The sequence below is a fragment of the Mesitornis unicolor genome, unplaced genomic scaffold, assembly GCF_000695765.1.
Source record: "Mesitornis unicolor isolate BGI_N332 unplaced genomic scaffold, ASM69576v1 scaffold6955, whole genome shotgun sequence".
In the NCBI taxonomy this organism is placed as follows: Eukaryota; Metazoa; Chordata; class Aves; order Mesitornithiformes; family Mesitornithidae; genus Mesitornis; species Mesitornis unicolor.
In genome coordinates, this window is record NW_010184715.1 from 1 (window position 1) to 22,412 (window position 22,412).

General features: G+C 42.0%; 1 protein-coding gene and 1 pseudogene across 2 annotated transcripts in view; both read left to right on the forward strand.

Moving 5' to 3' along the window:
- Positions 1-532: 532 nt before the first annotated feature.
- LOC104540698 lies at positions 533-1,705 on the forward strand (annotated as a pseudogene).
- A 10,189-nt stretch (positions 1,706-11,894) lies between these two features.
- RALBP1 (ralA binding protein 1) overlaps positions 11,895-22,412 on the forward strand; it is a 14,829-nt gene continuing 4,311 nt past the window's right edge. For both annotated transcript variants that reach the window (XM_010184562.1, XM_010184561.1), the window contains exons 1-3: positions 11,895-12,195; positions 18,741-19,199; positions 21,022-21,371. In XM_010184562.1, coding sequence (XP_010182864.1) covers positions 11,952-12,195; positions 18,741-19,199; positions 21,022-21,371 — 1,053 coding nt within the window. In that variant the 5' untranslated portion in view covers positions 11,895-11,951. The remainder of the gene's footprint in view (positions 12,196-18,740; positions 19,200-21,021; positions 21,372-22,412) is intronic.

The following is a 22,412-nucleotide window of genomic DNA, read 5'->3' on the forward strand; positions in this document are numbered from 1 at the left end:
GCCTGTATGTTTGTCTGAAAAGAACCGCAGAGTGGGAAGTGCCATGGTGGTGACTATTCTTGCAACTCTGTTCCAAAACCACACTTAATTTCCATCTCACCCTTCTCTACCCTGTCCTATAGCTCCTGTGTTTTGAACAAATAAAGCTGTTTCTGGTGATGTGGCATCTGACCTCGTCTGTGTCTTAATTTCATCCTTGGGATCGTATCGAACCATGGCGACCTTAGATCGCGACATTAAAATAGGCATCATGGACACGATCCCTTGGGATGAAAATGCCACATTACCTTCTGAGGAAAGTGAAACCTCTCAGGAACATAAGGGGCACAGGAAAGTGGACTTTGAAATTTATGGTGTTACCTTCCTGAGACGACCACTCTCCCCATCTCAAGGATGAGTAATAAGGAGACTAACCCTTCGGGGGAAAGGAGTTTTGTCCAGCTTCTTGTACAAGCATAAGGCATGACCCTCTGTGCCCGGGACAGACTGGGCTCAGGGTAGTTGGCATAATTTGGAGTGTGTAGTTGACTGAATGAGCTCTCTGCAGGACGCGAAAGTGGAAACGGGAAAAGGGAAATCGATTATTTGTGCAGTTCAGAGTGCTAGTCTGGCCGCAGCTGTTGAGGCTAGAGACCAGACCCATGCTGCTGAGTCTCCCAGTATAGAGTCTCTGCAAAACCTAGTTCAGTCCCTTCAAGAACAAGTGGTAGAGCTTAAGCAACAGTCAGGGGAAGAAAGAGATCAAGTAAGGTGTTTGCCAACTGCTCTTAAGGAGCAGCTTCTCGCAAATGAAACCCCCAAAGACATCTCTTGTGAGTCAGGGGATGGCTACCCCTTTGCTTTGCAAGTGGCAAAAGAGCGGGTAGAAAAACTAGTCAACACCGCTGCAACCTCTGGTCAAAACAGAGTATGTATATGATGATGAGCAGGATTTTCCCCCTCTAGTAACAACCAAAGAAATTCCCTGCACCACCACTGAATTGGCAAAACTTAAAAAAGATTTTGGTCAGACCCCCAAAGAATCGGAGACAGAACATGTGTGAAAAGTATCGCTGTTGGGAGGCGATCGGATCTCACTAAGTGAAAAGGAGGCAGAAGGATACTGGAGACCTGGTGTGTTTTTAACTGCAGGGGATCACCATGCCCCCTGGTCTTTGACTCAGTGGGCAGCCTATTGGGCGGGAGGTTTGAACCCCTTGGAGCAGGGAGATCCCCTTGCAATCATGGGGACAGTTGACCAATCAGTAGAAAATGTACCAAAGGCAGCTTGTCTACAGATGATGTATGATCATAGATTAGAACTGCAACGGGAGTCCCCTGTGATGATACCAGTAGGTCCTGAATGTATGAACCCCCTTACATGAGGAATCCCTGATTATTTGAAGCCCATAGCGATACAATTGCAGGTAAAATCCAGGCATTATCCCTGGGTGACAGAATGGTGGCCATGTTGGACGAGCTGACCCTACACCACTGAACCTCAGGTAGGAAAATGGGGACTTGGGGCAAAGTGGCACAAGAATTAATAAGTTATGGGCAGAGGTATGGCCCTGTAAGCTTCCCCCAGATGGACTCTAAAGACTTGAGGTGAGCTGAAGTGACAGTGGCCCTGCGACAAGGGGCCGACAGACGAACACCTCTTGCCAGACCACTGGGAGGGAGAGATATTCTGAACAGGCGAAGTAGGCTGTGGACCATGGGATGACAAAAGGGAATACCCCGCAAACTCATGATACTCAGTCATGTATCGCACTATGAAGAGATCCAAGCAAAACTGTTCTTAGTTTCTCCTTATGTTACAGTTGTCAGTTCAAGCGACAGCCTGTAATTTATAGTTCTCTTCATCTGTTTCCAGTACATGGTGGCAAAAATTCAGTGTAAAGTGAAAGAAACTTAGTTTTCCCAGTTTTAACTCTAAAAGTTTGTGTGTCATTAATACACTATCAGAAAATGCTTAATTTTTTGAGTGGTAAGGCCTTAGAACTGAATATTCTTTGCCTTTGGTAAGATAAACTCGATTATTCATACTGACCTCCAAGTTAAAGGATTGTGAAGTGACTTTTGGAAAATGAACTTAAAGCTGTTTGAAAATTCTGTGAATAAAATAATGATCACAATTCAGTGAAGGTGCTTCTAACTGATTTTTATACATCCAGTCAAAAATAATCTCAGTGATGAATTAAAAAGCAGCACCATCTGGATTTGGCATACATTAGTTCATGCAGCGTGTGTGCTCTTTGTCATTCCCTCTCCGTACGAGGCAGGTTTACGCAGCTGGCAAAGCACAGCAAGCATCGCTTGTACTGAACGTGATGTGCTCGTAGCTGGTAGCAAGTGGCTCTTAAAGGACAAGGCAGCAGGCACAAGTTAAGCGCTGTTTGTAGCTGGGCATACCCCTCCTGGTTTCGTTGTGAGTGGCGTGAATGATGACGATGGTGATAATGCAGTGGCACTGGCATCCGCATGTACATGTCAACTGAGTATGTTCCCAAAATTTCCATAGAGCTTGAACTCTACCTGCTGGCAGGAGCTTCGTGATGTGTTACTGTATCTCTGCTGCTGCAGTTGCTTTTGCCAGGGGAATTGTTGCTCTTACAGAAATGCTTGTGTGTTATATTGTCATATATATATATGTATATATATATATATACACACACACACACACACACACACACATATAAAATATAGCCTTACATGTAGTGATGGAACTGAGTGTGCAGAGCTCTGGCCTTTCTGGAAAACTGGATTCTGTTCTGTGTGGTATACCTGTCATGGTCAGTCTGTAGACGCTCTTGAAAGAATAGCAGAAATGCTTAAATATAATATTCAATGCCAAATCCATTGCCTTCTCTTCTGCTTCATTTTGGTTTTTTTTCACTCTGTTGATTAGCACTTGCTTTTTCAACAGGTTTGTAGTACATTCAGGTGAACTGTTCAGGGTTTTGTGATGGATTTTTGGACTGATCCCACTAAATAGACAGACAGCTGATCTCAAGCTGGCTAAGTTGAGGTACTGGAGAGTGACTGAATGATGCCATAGTTGAAATCTGATAAGAGGAATTTGCCATTAAATAAACCCAGGCCAGAAACTGATAAAAGTATGAAAATTAGTCTTAACTTGCTAGATCATCAATTGCTGTGCAACTTGCTGCAGACACTTGATGACTAAGGATTAGACAACTCTTTGAAAGACTTGTCAGAAAATGTGAACTACACAAAACTTGTATACAGTCCTGAGGCCAAACAAAACCTGAGGTGATACTATGTTTATCACAATTGTTAAAAAAGTAAACTGCACGCCTTTTATTGCATTTCCCTCCCTTCCTCTGTTAAGTGGTAAAAGTAAAGCTTTCTGTTCTGTTTTATAAGCATTAGTGCTGGCACAAGTGCGAATTTGGAGAGGTAGGCAGGAGAAAAGGGACAGGATTGTCACCCCAGAAATAACTCTTAAGGCCAATCTAAGCAATAGTGGGTATTATATATGTTGTATGATGTGGCACTTTTCAGAAGTATAGGAGGGTTTGACACATTTGCAGTACAGTTTGTATTATTCAGTTTAGCTCTTAATAGTTCAGCCCTTATCAAAAGTATCACAGTTTCATTTGGGCTGAAAATTGCTTGGTTGGGTTGCTTAGCCTGGTATTTAAAAATCTAAGCAAAACGCTCTAAGCAGATTCTTTCAAACTATTTCTGAGAATGAAGCTAGCAGGAAGGAAAATCTCTTTAATTAAAAATATTTTGTAATGAGGCACACCTTTTTAATGCTATTTGCCTTTTAGAGTGGAAACCTAAATTTAGCTGGAGATGACCTCTGGAGTTCCTTTGCTTATGTATGGACCACAGTTTTTAGAAGCCTTAGCTAGAATTGAATGTGGAAGAAATAGAAAGTGGCAAGGGAAAACCTGGGAAACAGTGAGCAGCCAAAAGGAGACATTAGGTGAGGGACTGGGTGTGGAGAAGAGAAATGGTGAAACTGAAGTTGCAGGTGTTTGGGTGCTGAACACCTGCATGGTGAGGAGGAGGCTGTGAGAGAGGAGAGATACAGGCCTGACAGTGCAGGAATTGGACTTCTGCGGCTGGGAAGCAGTGGGATTATAGCATGGAATGGGAAACTGATCTACTGGGCTTGCGTAGAATTAGGGGAGGAACTGGTCTTGGGTTACTTTGTGGTGACAAGACTGTGGGAGCCAGGGGCAAGATTCACAGGGAGTAAGGCTGGAGAATCCTGAGCGGTGGACCAGCACTTGCCTAAGGAGCCTGAAGAATGAGGAATCATTCCCAGGGTGGGCAGTAGCAGTTGTGGTCCAGGTCAAGGCACTCCTCCAAAAGTCTGGCCTGGTTACAGCACCCATCTGCCTCATGATGCCGAGTCCAGACCTTCTGCTTGTTACTTCAGAAATGTGCAGTGTGAAGCCATTAAACAGCAGTCTTTCTGGTTGTTAGTTGGCCAGTTATTTCCAAGAATGCCTCTCATATATGGATGTGTAATCATAATATAATGCACCACTTTGAAACTGCTTCCATGTCAGTTGATTTAACTGGGGGAAACGTGGCAGGGCTTGCTGAGATATTGCTGAAGGATGAGAATGAGCATGGGAGCCATGTGTGGCATAATGTTTGTAACCTCTGTGTACAGCTTTGGTCATTACTCTGTAACTAGGATTTGTGCCTGGACTTTTCTCCTAGACTGCTTGCTTTAGCTTGCTCTGGAGCGGACAGTGGGATGTAAAGTTATCAGAGCACGCCGCACCAGGGCAGTAGGATGTCACGGCAAAACTGGCAGCGTGACAACGTAAGTGGTGCAGAGTCATAGGGCATGGGCTTTTCCTATGCAGTTATGGTCGGTCTCTTTTCAGACATGCTTTCTCTGGAGCAAAGCACTTCAGTCTCTCCAGGAGATCCAAGGTTTTTTTTTTCCGCAAGATGTCTATTGGAAGCAGCCTGTGAATTGTATCCTGATGGAGCTCTACAAAACTTGTAGACTAGAGTCTGTGATACTGTTTTCCCTGAAGTGAATCAAACTGGAAAGCATATGCTACCACATTTCTGGAGATTTTATCTTCATGTGATTATGAAATTTTATCATAATGTGATCAGAAAGCTTGTTTCTGATATTTCTGAAATGTCTAGGACAATATTTAGTTATTTATTTTAAGATTGGCTCTCTACTGGATGGATTAATGGAGAGCTGGAATACCCACAATAAGAGGGAATAACCTGGATCCTGCTACATACTCTGAATGTGAGCTGGCTCCTGCAACAGCCCACTCCAATATGGATGTAGTCTTTAGCTCTGTGACTGTGAGACTTAAGTAGTTTTGTGTGGTTGTTTATCACTGCTTTTGAGCTGGTATGGACTCTCAGAGCAGAACTTGAAATACTTTGGATAGTACTGTGGTTGCGGCAGACCCTTTCCACCTACGGGTAAATGAGAGAGCGCACAAACCTGAGAGCTGAGCTGATGCCGGCATTATTTTTGCGAAATGTGTAGCTTGCTCCTGTGTGCCTTGTGTGATTACCCACTCTCCTTTAAAGTAAATGTTCTAGCATTCTCATAGCATCACATATCCTGTAAATTTTAGGTTTAGGAGCTGAATGCTGTTAAGCAATTTGTGTTTTATTCTCTTTATCCAAAAAATCTTGTGAAGAACCTTCTTGAGGCTTTAATTCTTGCCAGTTACGGAGACTGCATGACTCACAAGGGAGTTTCTTAATACTGTTTATGTGACTGCTTGTGACTTGTGAGATTTTAAACTTGCTTTACCTGTCCACATGAAGCACTTCCCTTTCACCTTTCATGGCCATGTTGCCTTATTAAAGAAAGGAAAGGGCTGTTTATGTCCCTGGGTACTGCTTGTTGAATAAAATAGATGGCCTCTGATGCCGTTTTGCTATTTGACTGCATAGCAACATTTCAGTCTAAGAAGTGTTTTGAGTGAAAGCAGTGTTTTGTAATAAACTTTTCAGTATGTTGTAAAAATGCATCTTTTTATTTCAAAATACAGCTTAAACTGTTGTGGTTTATTGCAGTAATAAAACCTCAGAACAATTTGTGTAAAACATAAATGGTTTATTAGCTTTAAGCTAGTAAAAACTTTGTTCTTTGCTAAGCTGTTGCTGTAGCTGACAACCATCAGTAATTAAAAAATGATTAATTTGAGATGTACATAACAATATCCTCTGTGCTTGGAAGGACCATGCTTTTAATGGCCTCCCACATTTTGTGATAGTCTGAGCAAGATACAGATTTTAGGCATGTCTCAGACATTGTATAGTCTTGGTAAATAAAGAACTTTTAACTCTGTCTTCTCATTCCCAAGCTATCTTTTTCAACCACCTCAGCAGTTGTATGAGTACCACTCACAGTTTCTGAAGTGCTTTGCCATGCTTAGACCACAAGTGTTAGTTTTTATTCTTCCCTCTTGTGGTTCCTTACTTTCCAAAGTGGAGCTATGCCTGTTACTAGGATAGTTTTTGTCCAAAAGCGGTGTACCTCATTTCTTCAAGTAACATCAGTTTCTTCACGTATGTCCTGATCCTTTGGACTGAAGGCTTATGGTGATGAGGCACTGCTGTTATGATGGAGCAGATTCTGGTAGCTGAGTGAGTTTTCCCACTGCCACCATCCTTTGATTAGTGACTTCTTGGGACTGTTTTCAATGTAACACCCAGATTTTCAGTGTGTGTGTTTGTGGTAAAACGGGATGGCCTGGGGACACCCACCGTGCTTCAGATGTGGTCTTGCATAATGCTTGTTGTAGAAAAATTTCCCGTGTCCTTCGTTCCACCCAGCAGCTTTACAAAATAACATCTGTGCATGCAGTCACCTGCTCTAATTTGCTTCTGCTATTGCAATTAGTTACAAGGCACAAATACACAATACAGACTCAGTGCAAAACAGAAATAATAGAGCTTTCTGTACTGAATGAGAGAGCTGGGAGTTTGGTCTTTCAAACCATGCCTCTCTTTAATGTGTTTATGTTGATTTAGGTGACACACTGTAATAAGTGAGATCTATTAAAGTTGGCTGTCATGTCTCTCTGTCTTCACTTTTCTGGGTTGTTTTTTTTTCCAAACCTCAGCTGTTTAACATTAATTTTTTCTTACTAGTTATGTAGCTCAGGCTGAATTTTTTAGGAAAGAGTTGAGTTATTTTCAAAAATAAGGAAAAATACCTTCTTTTGCCCATAAAGGCATCTTCCTTCCTCTCCCCAACCTGCATTCCTTTGCTTGGTGCATGGTCTTGAAAGATGGTGGTGAGGTGATGCCTAGGAGATTTTGTGTTAAGGACATACCTTCTGCTTTCCATATTTAAAATCTCTCTTAATTTAGTCTTTCCTTGGGGGATAGAGGAAAGGTCACAAATCTGCATATGTTCAGTGAAGGCTGTTTATTTTTCATACTCTGTTATTCTGAAGGTTTGACTCCATGTTGAGCAGGAAGATGTTTTGTGAAACTGCATTTTGGGAGTGCTGAAAAGAGTAGCTAGGTCTGAGGAGGTACTTGAACTGCAGGGAAGGCTCTGACGCTGCCATGTAAAAACATTCCTGGCTCCTGTGGAAGAAGAATCAAATATCAAGTGAACAAGAAGTGGTGGGAGTCAAGGAGTCTGCTCTTGGCAGGGGCATAAGGAAGAAGATGACTTCTTGTGATATTATGGAGGGACTGAGAGCCAGGGGATAAACAGGGACAAGGTGAGAAGATGAGGTAGACAATCCTGAGGAAACGAAAGACTGCAACAAAGAGGGACATTCAGGAGGCAATGGGAACTGGTAACTAATCAGACAGAAGAAACAGAGGAAGAAGAAAGAGGACTGGATGGAGCACCTCTTCTATGAGGCCAGGCTGAGAGAGTTGGGGCTGTTCAGCCTGGAGAAGAGAAGGCTCCAGGAAGACTTTATAGCAGCCTTCCAGTGCTTAAAGGGGGCCTATGAGAAAGCTGGGGAGGGTAGTGATAGGACAAGGGGTAGTGGCTTTAAACTGGAAAACGGTAGATTTAGACTAGATATTAGGAAGAAATTCTTCACTGTGTGGATGGTGAGACACTGGCACAGGTTGTCCAGGGAAGCTGTGGATGCCCCCTCCCTGGAAGTGTTCAAGGCCAGGTTGGACGGGGCTTTGGGCAACCTGGTTTGGTGGGAGGTGTCCCTGCCCATGGCAGGAGGTTGGACTGGATGAGCTTTAAGGTCCCTTCCAACCCAGACCATTCTGTGATTCTGTGGCTGTATCTGCAAGGAAGCGGTGTGCAGCAGGAGGGTCAGAACCAGCTGGAAAATTATCAGAGAGAGGGGAAAGTGGGAGACTGAGCAAGGAGCTGGAGTCACAGAGGCCAAAGCAGATGAAGAAGCTGTTGTGTGTGATGTACTGAAGGTGAAAAAGAGAAATCAAAGACAGGACCCATGAGAGTTGTGGCACTGGAACTGGGTGGTAGAGAAAATTGAAGCTTAGTTACGGGGAAAATATGAAGAATGAAGTGAAATCTGGGGACATGAAGCTGTGTGTGTGCTATCACAAAACCAAGCTGTGTAAAGAGGGAGGCTGCACTCCTGGCATCGTGATTCTGCTACTCCTCTGCTTTCCATCTTGAGTGCTTGTTGAGCTCTTCAGTGAGCCAGTGCAGCAGCAGGAGCCTGTTGGAGCAGCTAGCAAAATTGAGTCAAAAGGGCTCTTGGGAGAGCCAACTCCTGGAATTGAGGGTGTGGGTTAATGGGGGGAGTAGTGTGACCTCCACATGTGGCAGTGGGGAGTTGTTAAATCTCCTGACGGGTGAGAACCGCATAGGTGAAGAGCAGCAATTTGAAATGAGGAGCTTGCTGCAGAGAGGCAGGACTGAAGCTGTAACAGATTGGGAAGAAAGGGTCAAGTCTGAGAGGGAGAAGCTGGCAGAAGACTCAGCCTGATAGAAATGTTCCTCCTCCAAATGTTGAAAGGATCCGTGATTTATTTTTTTTCAGTCTTGCCATTTAGTGCTGTTACCAAAAATTTGTAAAAGCTGAAGGAAAGGCTCAGATTTGCATGGCAATGGTACATTGACATCCATTAGTAAAAGGATGGAAGAGATTTTTGTGGTAGGCCTAAAGGATCTGATTCTGCTGATAAGTCTTGATCTAATTTGGGCATAGTGGAATTTCTCCCTTATTAGAAGCCTAGGAAATTACACATATAGTAAAGTAATGCTTTCTTAAAGCTGTAAAATAAAAAGTACGAAATGTAATTGCAGTCTTAATTTGCTGCATTTACAAATATGCACCATTATCTTTATTTTTAGTCAGTGTCTTTGGTTTAGCCAGAATAAAGAGTGAGCAGTCTTAAAAGGTCTCATGAATATTTTGTTTCTCATCATAATTCCATGTCTTACTGTGCCCTATTCAAATTCGGAGTAACTGTTAATTTCCATAAGTAGTCTGTGTTCTGTAGTGAGATACTTTGTTTCATACATGCATTAAATTTTCACTATATTCTGCATAGGAGAACTGAAGGATGAGAGCTTAAAAAAGGGAAAAGAAAAAAAAACCACCACTACCATCCCACCCTGAAAACTCACTTATGATACATTTATGGTTATTAATCTAGCAAAACACATTCCATATTATGTTTTTCTGTACCAATCTGTAGATAAGAGTTGAGCACCTGAGTAATACACTGCTGAAAAGCGTTGTGGGACATATGGGCTAAGACTGGCTCCATCCCAGGAGCTCCAGGGGGGTCCAGAGGCAGAGCGTGTGCCCCCTCACTTTCCAGGGTGACCTTTCCGTGCCTTTGCAACGGCCTTGTCCTTCCCTCTGCGCACTCGCCCATCTTGCCCACAAAAGACAGGGACTGAATTGTAGGTGTGGTCCATCCTGTTCGCTTAAAAAAATTATTTGTAGTATTTCTGATTTAATTCCATGGGTTGCTGTTGTTTAACAGCTTTTAGTAGCTTTTGGTGGGGTTTTACGTTCTGTTTTTTGGGGTATGGATGGAGTATTTTGGTGGATGAAATGCAGACAGGTCCTGTGCAGGAATTTTACAGATCATTCTGTTACTCAGATGAGATGCAATAGTATCACCTGTGTTATTGGTAATATTGAAAATGCTTGTATAATTGAAAGTTTTGACCTTTTTTGATACCTATAATTTTGAAACTTTAGACACCTGGACATTTCTCCTGAAATGTCATATTGGAGCATCCCATTTACTTGTTTAAACACAATATCAGATTAGCATAGCAGTGGAGTATTTGATACACATTAAAAATATAACAAATCCCAACAAGCATGACCGAAAACAGAAAGTGACTGTGCCTCATGTTAATGCTGCTATGTTAAAGAACCTTTCTGCTCTTGCAGTTGCAGTCCAGTTTGCCTGAGGAGTTCCCGCTTAGCCAGTATGTATAGTTTATTTCTCTGGATTAGTGTTTTATAAAATATGGGGTATCCGTGATTATTTGCCTAACTTAGCAAGGGGTTGACTACTTTCTTCTACATGGTAATCTACACATCAACATTAAATAGCAGGAGTACCAGAGGTGACTGCGGAGTCCAAAGGCTAGTGCAGAAGCCATAGCTATTATATCTGGATATACTCTTGTCATAACTAAAATATTTATGGAAATAGGTTTGATTCAGCTTTTTTTGTTTAATCTTACAATGTGTTTTAATTCAGGGTTTTTTTGAGGCCGTGGCTACAGAGTCACGTTGATCGGTTTAAGTCTGCAGTGCAGGGCACCTTCTCCCAGCTCTCTCAGCCTTCCCTGTGCTCGCCCTGATGCTTGTATGGCTGCACGGAGAGCCAGGCTTTGGAGCTGATAAAGCTTTTAAAAAAAAATAAATCCTTATTTCTTCTGTTTGTCTTCCAGTAGATCAGTTTCCTTCCAGCAGCAGCACAGCAGCACAGGTGTAAGTTGGATTAAAAGTTAGTGTGTAACCATAAGTTGACCTCTCATCCAAGTATACCAGTGGGTTTTCCTTTCTCTGGGATTTGCCCTGTTTCTGTTTTCCTTTCATCGCTTGAAAGAAGGGCTCATATGTGAGGGTGACCATTTAGAGACGAAGGGCTAAATTCAGCAAAGCAGACTCTTGCAGGTACGATGTCCCACACAGCAGATCTGTTCTGTGTGGTTTCTGAAATTTATCTGTGCTAGGACAGAGGTTTTTTGCTTAAAGTTCCATTGCTGAGAATTTCTGTCCTGGCCTCCTTCAGTGATTTTCATCTTAGCCTTTTTTTGGCTGTAACTCTCGAGCAAACAACATACCAGCATCTAGGTGCAGATGGCCTGATACAGCCTCTTCTAATGTGAAGTTGTTGTTGTATACCGGAAAAACTTAATCATTCTTTTTCTGCTTGCTTTAATTTGCATTGGCATAATTAGAAGATGGATTTGGCTTTAGGACTTCTTTTGTTTCTCCTTCCTTATTGCAGCAGGCTTGGCAAGTTCTTATTTGCATCTGTAAAATATGCTTGGGAAAGATGAAAATGATCTTTGCTTTAAGTGCAGTGCTCCCAAACACTCTGAGCTTCCAGACAGACCTATTTCATGTAAAAAAAATATAAAGTTAGGTAACTTTTTATTAACAAATACTGCCAATTAGTATGCAAGCTGCCTATGAGTTTTGTAAGAATTATTTCAGAAGTTGAAGTATTCAGATACTTAATAAATAGTGTTTTATATAGGATAAAGTAGAGATGGTTAAAATAACAGCTTTCTTATTATGTTAATATGGCTTAGGAGTTAATGGACAGATTGTGCAAACACTGAGCTTAACCTGGTGTTATGTTACCGTGTCTCTACCTAACCTGGAGCATTATTCACTGTGGAAGGTATTGCAGTTTGTTGCATTTTCAGTACAGAGCTCAGTACAACGTGGTCTGAAACCCATCACTTAAAAAATCCGTGGGGTTTCTTTCTGTTCCCCCCCCTGCAGGTGATGGACAGGTAGCAGAAGATTTCACTTTGCTATCAGGGAATCAGAATGACCGAGTGCTTCCTGCCCCCCACCAGCAGCCCCAGTGAACACCGTCGAGTAGAGCACAGCGGGGGTCTCGCTCGTACCCCCAGCTCGGAAGAGATCAGTCCTACAAAATTCCCTGGATTGTACCGCACCGGTGAGCCCTCGCCGCCTCACGACAGCCTGCATGAGCCTCCAGATATAGTGTCTGATGATGAAAAGGAGCATGGGAAGAAGAAAGGAAAGTTTAAGAAGAAAGAAAAAAGAAGTGAGTAGGCAACTTCTCTTATCTCATGCTTTGAATTTCTCTTTCTTTCTTTCTCTCTCAAAATTGCTTAATATTCCCAGTGGAACTTGTTTACGTGTAAAGGGAGTTAACTTGTGCAAACAGGCTTTGTGCAATACCTGTTTATCTTCCAAAAAACCTACACCTTAACCCAAAAATGGATTTGTTTTTTGTTGCGCAGCTTCAGGTGCCAAGCACATGCCCAGAGTTACTGACAAACTTGTTTATCCAGCACCTTTAACGATGTATTGGTAGCTGCCTGGCATGGGCTTCTTCTGATCTCGTTACCTGTTCACATTCCAAGTGGAGGTTTCCAAGTGTATTTCCAAATAGATGCTTTTTGAAATTGTAGCTGAGGTACTAGCTAAGATAAAACTCTTTAAGTTTTATCGAATTTTGTGCATTTGGAAGAGGCAGTTTCAGCAACTTGGACCATTTTCCCTTATGTCTCCCATCTCCAGAGCTTGCTGTCAGGTACCCTCTCCAGTTTTCACGTGCACAGTGCACCTTTATTTGAGGAGTAATAAAATCTGTGGCCCTTTTTTCTCATAACTTCTTAGTTCAAAACTGTGCAAGCCAGTGTCAGCAGCTGAATTTACCACAGCTGGCAGAGTAAAGGTTAGAAGGAAGTAAAGCTTTGACTATAGAATCCAGTTTTTGTCAGTATGTCAGTGTCCAGAACAAAAGTGTTCATTTAAAAAGTGTACCCCTCCTCCAAAACAAAAAAGAAATCTTACTTCCCACCTTTAGGTTTGCGCAGAAAATTTTGGAAGTGTGAAATAGTTTCATTCAGTAGAGTTTTTCTGTATATTCTGAAAGGACAAAGCACTTGGAAATACTACGCTGATACTAAGAACTCTCAGTACCAGAAAGATCCTTACTGTCCAAGTCTCTGAAACCTAAATATCACAGCCCAAGTGTTCGTACCTTTTTAACTAATGTTTTTTTAGCAAAATTTTGAAATAAAAATTTCATATTCTACAATGGCTGTATCTTTGATGCTAGTGTGTCCTGCTACTACTTGTATGTGAAATGGGAAGATCAAAACCAATGAGACAGCACACCATATTCTGTCATGTTAGGATGAATATGATGACTATTTGTAATACGTGTGCACATATTCAAATAAGAATTGCTGCCACTGCCACTGCACTGCTTTTAATCAAACCAGTTTTCTGGACTACAGGATTTACTGTATTAGTAACTAAAGGCTGTGTGCATAAAGGATACACTGTAACTCAAAAATGTATCATCCAGTTAAAAGCAGCTGTTTAAATTCTTGCAGGTTTGAAGAAAAGTGATTCTTTAGGTTTTTTTCCCTAGAGTTAACAACATTAACCTAATGCACACAATTGGATTGGTGGTGAAAATTTGGTATTGATCGGATGGTTCTCAATTCAGGCTATTAGTAGCTGGTTTTTTCTTCCTTGCAAATCAGCTTTCTGTTATAACTCTCGATTAGGCACCTCTATATTTGGAATTGTTAGAGGTCAGCAATATACATAGTGTGTGTTTCTTTGCGGTGTAATTCTGCATGTCCCATGGTGATAGTCTAACTGCAGGCTGAAGAGGAAATTGCTTCTTCAGCAAATACATGCAAGGTCTGTGCACATTAGCACTGTAATGGCTTTCTTCCACAAGTGATTACAGCACATTTTATAGCTGACGTAAAGCAATTTTTGTTACTTAAAAGAAGCTTTAAAGGTATGAAAAATCCTCAAAACCAGAAAACTGCAAAATGTAGGAAGAGTTAAATTCTCTTGCAGCTGTAATGTAAAAAGCATTCAGTATTTCTTAGCCATCATGTAAGTGTGTCACATAATTGCCATTGGGTGTAAGAGTGCGTTACATACAGAGCTTTCAGTATCTCTCATACAGTCCAAAAATGGTCATTATTGTACATAGACCCTGAACAGATACTGTACTTATGTAAATGACGAGGGCTCCTTGCAGTTGCTTAACATGGTTGATTTTTAAGAGTTCCCCTTCCAGCTTTGCCTTTTGATATTCCTGCCTGCCCTACTTTTGGTTCTTCAGTTTCTTCCACCTTTTAAATTCTATTGCACATCTTCAGATTGTTTCTGTTCACTTTTCTGGCCAGCTGCTTTGATTTTGGACAGTACGCAACCTGCTATGGTCATGTAATTTAGGGTTTTAACAAATATCATTGAACACTTTGATGAGAAAAAGATAAGGTGTCGATATAAAATTATGACAGACCGAATGTTTGTTGAACTTACAGTATTAGTGAATTAATGACTACGTCATCCAAACTCCTGAAACTGTATTGAACTTTAATCCTACAAAAATTCGGGGGTATTTTAATAATTCTCAAAACATTAGAAATGCTTGAAGAGCAGGAGAGAATGTGGAGAGGGAAGGATAAATATCCCAGGGTTGCTCAGCATAAGTGGTCTCCCTACTTGTGACCTTTGGTTTCTGTGCAGAGCGCTGATGAAGGTGGATTCTGCAGCAGTGGTGGATGCTGCACGTCCATAGGGGGAGGTCTGTTAGAAACTGTGAGGCGGCTGTTGTCATCCTACAAAATAACCAAGTAGCTGCTATTGCAGACAAAAGGTTATTTCACTGGTCTAGTGTGTGGAGAGGTTTCCAGATCTACAGAAAAAAAAGTTTATAGAACTTTCTACCCATGATAAACATTAGAGGCTCTTCATATCAAGGTTTATCTTCCTGTGTTGCTACATCCCATTCTGCTGACATATTACTGTGTGTGTATATACACCATTGTGTATTTATTTAGCAAAGTAGTATTTGCAAACAGTTTAAAAGTCTGCCTTTCAATGCCAGTGATTACTTTAAATTAAAATGAAGGCAAATCTTGTATTTCAACTTCATTTTCTCTCCTTGCATAGTGCTGTGCAGTAATCTGAATGCAGAATTTGTTTGGGAGTGCAGTGCTGTGCTCACATCACTGAGGTGAATGAGTATTAAAAGCAAACTGATCTAATGGCAAGTTGGATAGCAAGTATTAGTAGTGTCTGTAAGTTTGAAACTTCTTTTAATAATAACAATACATCTTGTGGGTGAGGAGGAGAAATAGAAGCCATCTACCCCAGCTCTTTATGCATCCATGTGTGTCTTACCCTTTTCTATAGTTATGGTATTCAAGCTGATGGCAATCCCTCTGTCAATCTGAAATTTGATAACTAACGCTAGCATTGCACATCAGTCCATACAGCCGTGTTTGACCTACTGTTCTTCCATATGTAAAAGCAATCCATGTTTCTTTCAGTGAATTAATTACAGGTGCATGCAGATTTCCCCAGGGAGCTAACATCAGATGTAGAGGTATAAATTACTTCAAAACTCATCAGAGATGTGATGTGCAAAATGTATCTTGTGGTAGGTTTGATAAGTGGCAGTTCTACGTAATTACAACCCTCTGTTTTAACAATAAATACATGAATAAAGCATGAGTTTATTGCTTCATTTGAAGAGTGCAGGAGAAGTATTCCCAAGAATGCAGACTGATAGAAACAGTGGCCTCGCTGCGTGACAGAGCTTTTAAGTCTGTAATTAGATTTTTCCAGAGTAACACTGGAATTTTGTTATTATTATTTTTAAAAGAGGTTTTCATAATTTTCAGTAAGATCAGAGCTATACTTGCAGCATCACATTTAAATAAACTGGAGTGAAGGCGTGCTTGTGGAAGGTGTAGCAAAGCCCAAGCAAGGAACTGGCAGACAGTCCAGTCGTTGTGCTGGTGGAATTGGAGTATTTGTTTAATTAGTTCTGGTTTCCTTTTCTATGCAGGAAAGTGTCATGGAGGTACATTCGAGTGATGGGAAAATGCAGACTATTAGTCCTAGAAGTCTTGAGGAAGCAGTGAACAAAAATACCAGTTTACTAACAGTAGGCAATACTTTTGTCATTTAAAATGACCTGATTTGTCAAGTGCTTTCAATAATTTTTCTTCTCTATAAATTTAGGTTGTTTATATTTCAATATATTGTATCACAGGTGAAAGGGATACAGTAATTTTATTACTAGAAGAAACGGTAAAGAAAATTGGGCTACTCTGAGAGACTTACAAACTCCTTCTTGGTGTGGGTGGGAGATTCTCTGTGAATCCGTAGTATCTATTTCTAAACTTTTTTGACTTGCATTACTGAGACAAATTCAAATAGGCTGGGTTTGTATCTAACTTGCTCCTTCCTGTGTTCTTATGAAGTCAAGAAATACCAGTTCCAGTAACGTGCTGTTGCTGGTGATTCGTTACCACAGCTCCAGCAAAGCACCAGGGTTGTGTTGCAACGCGCGGTGTTGAGACACGTAAGGCTCTGCTGGTGACACCGACCTCCATGCTTGGGTCTCCTGCACTGACACCGTTCCCAGCGCGTGTGTGGGAACCCGATGCTGTTCAACTGGGAGCTGTTAGGGCTACCCAGCAGGAAAGGTTCACAGAATCACAGAATCTCAGGAGTTGGAAGGGACCTCGAAAGATCATCCAGTCCAACCCCCCTGCCAGAGCAGGATCACCTAGACTAGGTCACACAGGAACATGTCCAGGCGGGTTTTGAATGACTCCAGAGAAGGAGACTCCACAGCTTCTCTGGGCAGCCTGTTCCAGTACTCTGTCACCTGCACAGTAAAAAAGTTTTTCCTCATGTTCAGATTGAACCTCCTATGCTCCAGCTTGCTCCCATTGCCCCTTGTCCTGTCATTGGACACGTTGAGGGCAGATCGTTCTGGGCTCTGGGGAAGATCTGGCTTTCTGTTTGGAAATACTTCTGTGAAGCCCATCTTGAAAGGCAGTGGCAGCCCTATCCTGTTCCCACATAGCACAGTGGTGGTGTGTGTTCCTCCCTTGTCCTGTAGCTGCTGCCTCAGCACTTCTGGCCGTATTGGAGATTTGAATCCTTAGTTTAGGCACTGCAGGTTATCTCACCTGTTTCTGGTTTTAGCCAGTAAACTGGGAGGATGAGGCCTGGTTACATGTTGTCCTTCAACAACATTTGCATTTTTATATCAAAATTCACTTGGACAGGAACAGTCCCAGCTGTGGTCTTTCTCCATCTTACATGAAAGTGCACTTTTGGTAGTCCTAGGGTGGGAAGGGTGAGCTGGTCAAACAGTTGTCACTGTTTTGTGGCAGTTCTGTGCTTTAATAGATTTCCTATACTACTTTGACTATTAGCAGCTACCTTCTAGAGAGCAGCCAAGGAGGCTTCAAAATTTAGACAGCTCCTTGGATGTGCTGAAATAACACTGAGAAACTGCAGCCAAATATAGTTTATAATTGGAAGGAGAGAAGACTGAATGTCCCCTGGTCCTTTTGCACGAGATCTTTCACCCATAAAAATGACGGCCTCTAATCTCATCCATGATGCTCTCTCTTACAATCTAAGAGGGTAATTTTCCACCACCCAAAACTATTCAGGCAGGAAGAGCGTTTGGGTGTTGGTGAGCTTCCTCACGGGGCAGAGGCACTGCCTGTAGCTGGTGGAAGAGCCTCGAAGGATCTGTGTAATGGGGGCTTCACGTCTAAATGAGAGCTTGCTGCCCACCGCTTTGGGGGACCTGCCTGGTGCAAAGGGCGTGTGAAATGTCATCGTGGTTGACCAGGTGTCAGGCTTACTTTTCTCACATGAGGTACTGCATATGTAAAATCACAATTAATTGACTTGGAAATCGGTTTGTGTGTCGTTGGGTTCGGTCGTGGCTTGTTTTTTGTTGGGGTTTTTTTGTAATCCACCTTTAAAGGTTTCCTTGTTGTTGCCTGAAGGATAGGCAGGGCTTGCCGCAGAGGCGGCGTTGGTAAAAGCACTGGTGCAGGTTTCAGAAGGCACTGGGTGTTTTGCTGCTGAAGCAGCACACTCCACCCATGGACGTCTCTGAAGCTCTCTCACTTTTTAAAGCAAATCCGCAACTTCACGGACAGGTATTGTGGTAGTGTTACTGGAATTGTTCTGTTCATCTCGTGGAAAAGTAAGTGTGCTTGGACTTTGTTTACTTTTTTGGTATTTCATTTGAGGCCATTAACTTCATACCTTAAAATTCATAATATTCTGGCAAGGGATTGGGGAGTTAAGTGGCTGAAGTTTCGTTTGTTCTTAATCAAAGTTTGTTGGATTTACGTGTATGTAGTAGATGATCCTTAACAACGACTCTTATACTGTTGATTACAGGAACATAGAGAAGTTGCCACACAGTTGTTTTTATTTTGCATTTCCTTGACTATTAGATGGGAAACTAGCCCATAAGATGGACATTGCCATTATGAGTAAGTATATGAAGTATTCATTGTTTAGATGGTTCAGGAGCTGCATGGCTTATCTTTGATGTGATTACGCAACCTTGATTTAATCCCTGTTCCCTTAATTGTGTAACAACTAAAGAAAACCTTCTGAAGAGCCAGGCAGGTGCTGTTTTTTTAATTCATGTTGCTTCTTCTCTCTGCTCCTTACGTATTTATTACTTCTTGCTCTCCCTCTGTTACAATACGTTCTCCAGAAGCTAAGCAGACTGACAGCTGTCCTCTTGCCTTCTCCTCCTTTGCCTCACAGCGGAAGGTTACGCTGCATTTCAAGAGGACAGTTCTGGCGATGAAGCTGAAAGTCCTTCCAAGTTGAAGCGCTCCAAGGGAATACACGTCTTCAAGAAACCCAGCTTCTCCAAAAAAAAGGAAAAGGATTTCAAAATCAAAGAGAAACCCAAAGATGAAAAACACAAGGAAGACAAACATAAGGAAGACAAACATAAAGAGAAGAAGTCAAAAGACTTGACTGCAGCAGATGTGGTAAAACAGTGGAAAGAGAAGAAGAAAAAGAAGAAGCCAATTCAGGAGACAGAGATACCTCAAGTGGATGTCCCGAGCCACAGGCCCGTGTTTGGCATTCCTTTGGCTGATGCGGTGGACAGGACCATGATGTACGATGGCATCCGCCTGCCGGCGGTTTTCCGTGAATGTATAGATTACGTGGAGAAGTACGGCATGAAATGTGAAGGCATCTACAGAGTTTCAGGTACTCTGGGCACACTGACGTGCAGCTTCCTCATTTCTTTACTTGCAATTTTTGTATTATTTTACCATTTTCGACACCTAGAGGTTCTCTTTATAGCTGCATTAATTTGAATTATCCAAAAGATAAGCAGGTAGCTGAAGTTAAACAAACCTGTAGGTCTGAAACACCAGAAGAGTTGCTAATACGGTGGTACTGCTTAATGGCAGTAAAAATACATTTGTTTTGGCCTTCTGTGATAGGATGGTAATGATGAATAAAATGTGCTAGTATGGCCAGCTTGTATTTACCTCTGCATTAGAAACACAATGTTAGCTGATTGCAAAAGCAAAGACGAGGTACAACTATTTTATTACTTAAGCGTTCCACTAAGTTGCTTTTCCCAGTTACTTCCACTGTATGATTTTTTTCTTTTTTCCTTAAAAATGTGTTTTCTTTGAGCAAACACACTAATAAGCAGAAAATGCAGGTTTCACTGTTTAAGCTCAGCACCAGCAGGCCAATTAACCGCGGCAGTTGCGCAACACCAGCTTACATAAATGAAATGTCGGCTTTAGTCGCGCAAAACAAAACAGTCCCTTTATCTGTGAACTGCACCTGCAATTTAACTCGTGTTAGTACTTCTGTGGGTTATATTTAAGGGAGCAAGAACAAGTGAGAAACAAAATGTGAGGAAAAGTATTTGAACCAAGTTGCCTAGCACTGCGAAACAGTAATCAAAACGATTTTAAAGGCTTCATTAAGCTGCCTCCATGCTGTCGGTCTGCGTGGTAATTGTAGGCATGCGTAAACGCCGCAGCAGCTGAGCAGTTTCTTCCTCTTGCCGGTTGGAACATTCTGGTTGCATGTGTTTTTTCAAGGCACGATGTGTTGGGAATTTTCGCAGCAGAAGGTGTGTTTTCAGTAAAGCGTTTTTGATGTGTGTACTTTCTAGGTGTTCTCCTGTGCAATAGCACCCTCTTGTGTGTGTAAGATTTGAAAATTGAGAGCTCAGACAGACCAATTGCAGTCTTAACAGCCTGCAGCCCTTGGGCTGGCTCACTTGAGCATGAAACTGAGCCCATTTTACCTGGCATTTACCAGGGGCCGAGGGCACCCAGTTTGGCTGCTTCTGTCTGAGCCGTGCCATAGCAGTGCATTGAGTGGAGGTAACTCCTGTGGGTGTTTGAGCTTTGAGAATGACATTTTCCCAAGTCTGGGAGGACTGGAATGTCACCAAGTGCTAAAAACACCTGACAGACAATCTTGACTGGGTTGAATAATTATGTGCACACGCTTTTATTCGTGCAGTGCCTCAAATCAAGATTCCTGTGTGAGATTCCTCCCCTGAGGGAGGGCCAGCTGGAAATGTGGAGACTGAACAGTGTGGGGTTTGTTTTGACAGAGAAAAGCTGTTCTAGGTAGAACTTGTACAATATTTCAGTTGATAACATATTTGCTGCTTGAGGCTGTATAACTGAACAGCCAGAAAGATGCTGGATGCAAATACACAACTGATCTTACGTTCCCCTGCACTTCCCCCCCCGTTTTATGTTTTCTGATGCAAGGGGACGCTGGCACCAGTTGTGTTTCAGAGCTCCAGCAGCGCCATGTTAATGCTTCATAGCAGTCGTCAGTGCTTTTAGAAGCAGTGATCAGTGGTCACCTAATTTTGAGTCATGATTTTAACTTTGTCGTATTTGGATAACTTTTAAAGGGTATTCCTCAGTTAGCTTAAATTGGAGGAAGAGGTGAAATAAATGCATCTCGATAAAAAAGTTTACTAAATATAAATATTATACATTTATAGTTGATTTCTCCTAATTCTTGATCTAAATACTTTAAGGAATAAAATCAAAAGTTGATGAGCTAAAAGCAGCCTATGATCGAGAAGAATCTCCCAACCTGGAAGAATATGAGCCCAACACAGTAGCCAGCTTGCTGAAGCAGTACCTACGAGAACTGCCTGAAAACTTGCTTACCAAAGAGCTGATGCCCCGCTTTGAAGATGCTTGTGGGAAGAGCACAGAGGCTGAGAAAGTTCAGGAGTGCCAGAGGCTGCTGAAAGAGCTGCCGGAGTGCAACCATCTCCTGATCTCCTGGCTGATTGTGCACATGGACCACGTCATTGCAAAGGAGCTGGAAACAAAAATGAACATCCAGAATATTTCGATAGTGCTCAGCCCTACTGTCCAGGTACGTGCCCTTCATAGCGGGTGTTAGAGCAGAACTTAGCCCGGGGAGGACTTCTCTGCAGGAGTCCCCTTGCAGGCGGGGATTGGGGATTGTCTGGTGCAGTTCTGCTAAATTATAGCTCCTCTTTATACCTTGGGAACCTAAATGCTGGGAAAGGGGGAACAGAAGACGTCCTTAATGTGAGCTTGCGTACTGTGGGTCTGGTATTTGGGTTATTATGAGAGCACTACAAAGACTGTGCAGTGTCAGGGTTTTAATTCTGTTGTGAACAGAAATACTTTAATGTTGAATTTGCCAAATAATTCATGCAGACACAGTTTCTGTGGACTTGTGATTCAGTGATAATTCAGTGAAGATGTTACTGTTGCTTAATTTTTGTCAAGTCAATGAACTCTGCCCTGCAAACAGATCTTCCTGGTGCAGTAATGAGTCTGCAGTCACATCACTGGGGAAAACAACCAGCTTCGTTTTCCAGTAGGATTTTGTGGTTTCTGGATTCATTTCTTAATAAACATCTTGGAAGTATTTAAGTACAGCTCAGAATTAGTCCTGTGCATAGTGGAAACATGGCAGTACTGGGTGTGCGTCTTCTAGGAGAAATCCACACCTTGGAGAAGCTTGGCTTTATAATGAAGAGTCTGGGTGAGGCCCAGCAAGAGAAGGGCTGAGTGTTCTTGGCTATCTTGCTGTGCCAGACACTTTCTAGCTAACAAAAGAAGTAACAATTCATGTAAAATAAAATGGGCCCGATCATGTTTTGTGGTTAAGTAGATTTTAGCAATTAAAACACAGGCAGTGACAGAAGTCCAGTCTTTCTTTCACAATAGATTTTTTAATTTTAAGGCAAGATACAGTTTCAAAATAAATTCCTGCTTCTGTCTTGTCTTGAAACAAGAAATAATTCAGTAGCAGCTCCTTTCAAGCTACTTTTTCTACCATAGTAAATTATCTGAGCAAGAAGTTGTAGAAAAAAATTAGTTTGGAGGAGGAGAGAAAAGGTAGGCAGCAACAGCCAGAACAGAGTATGGCTGGGGGTTCCTC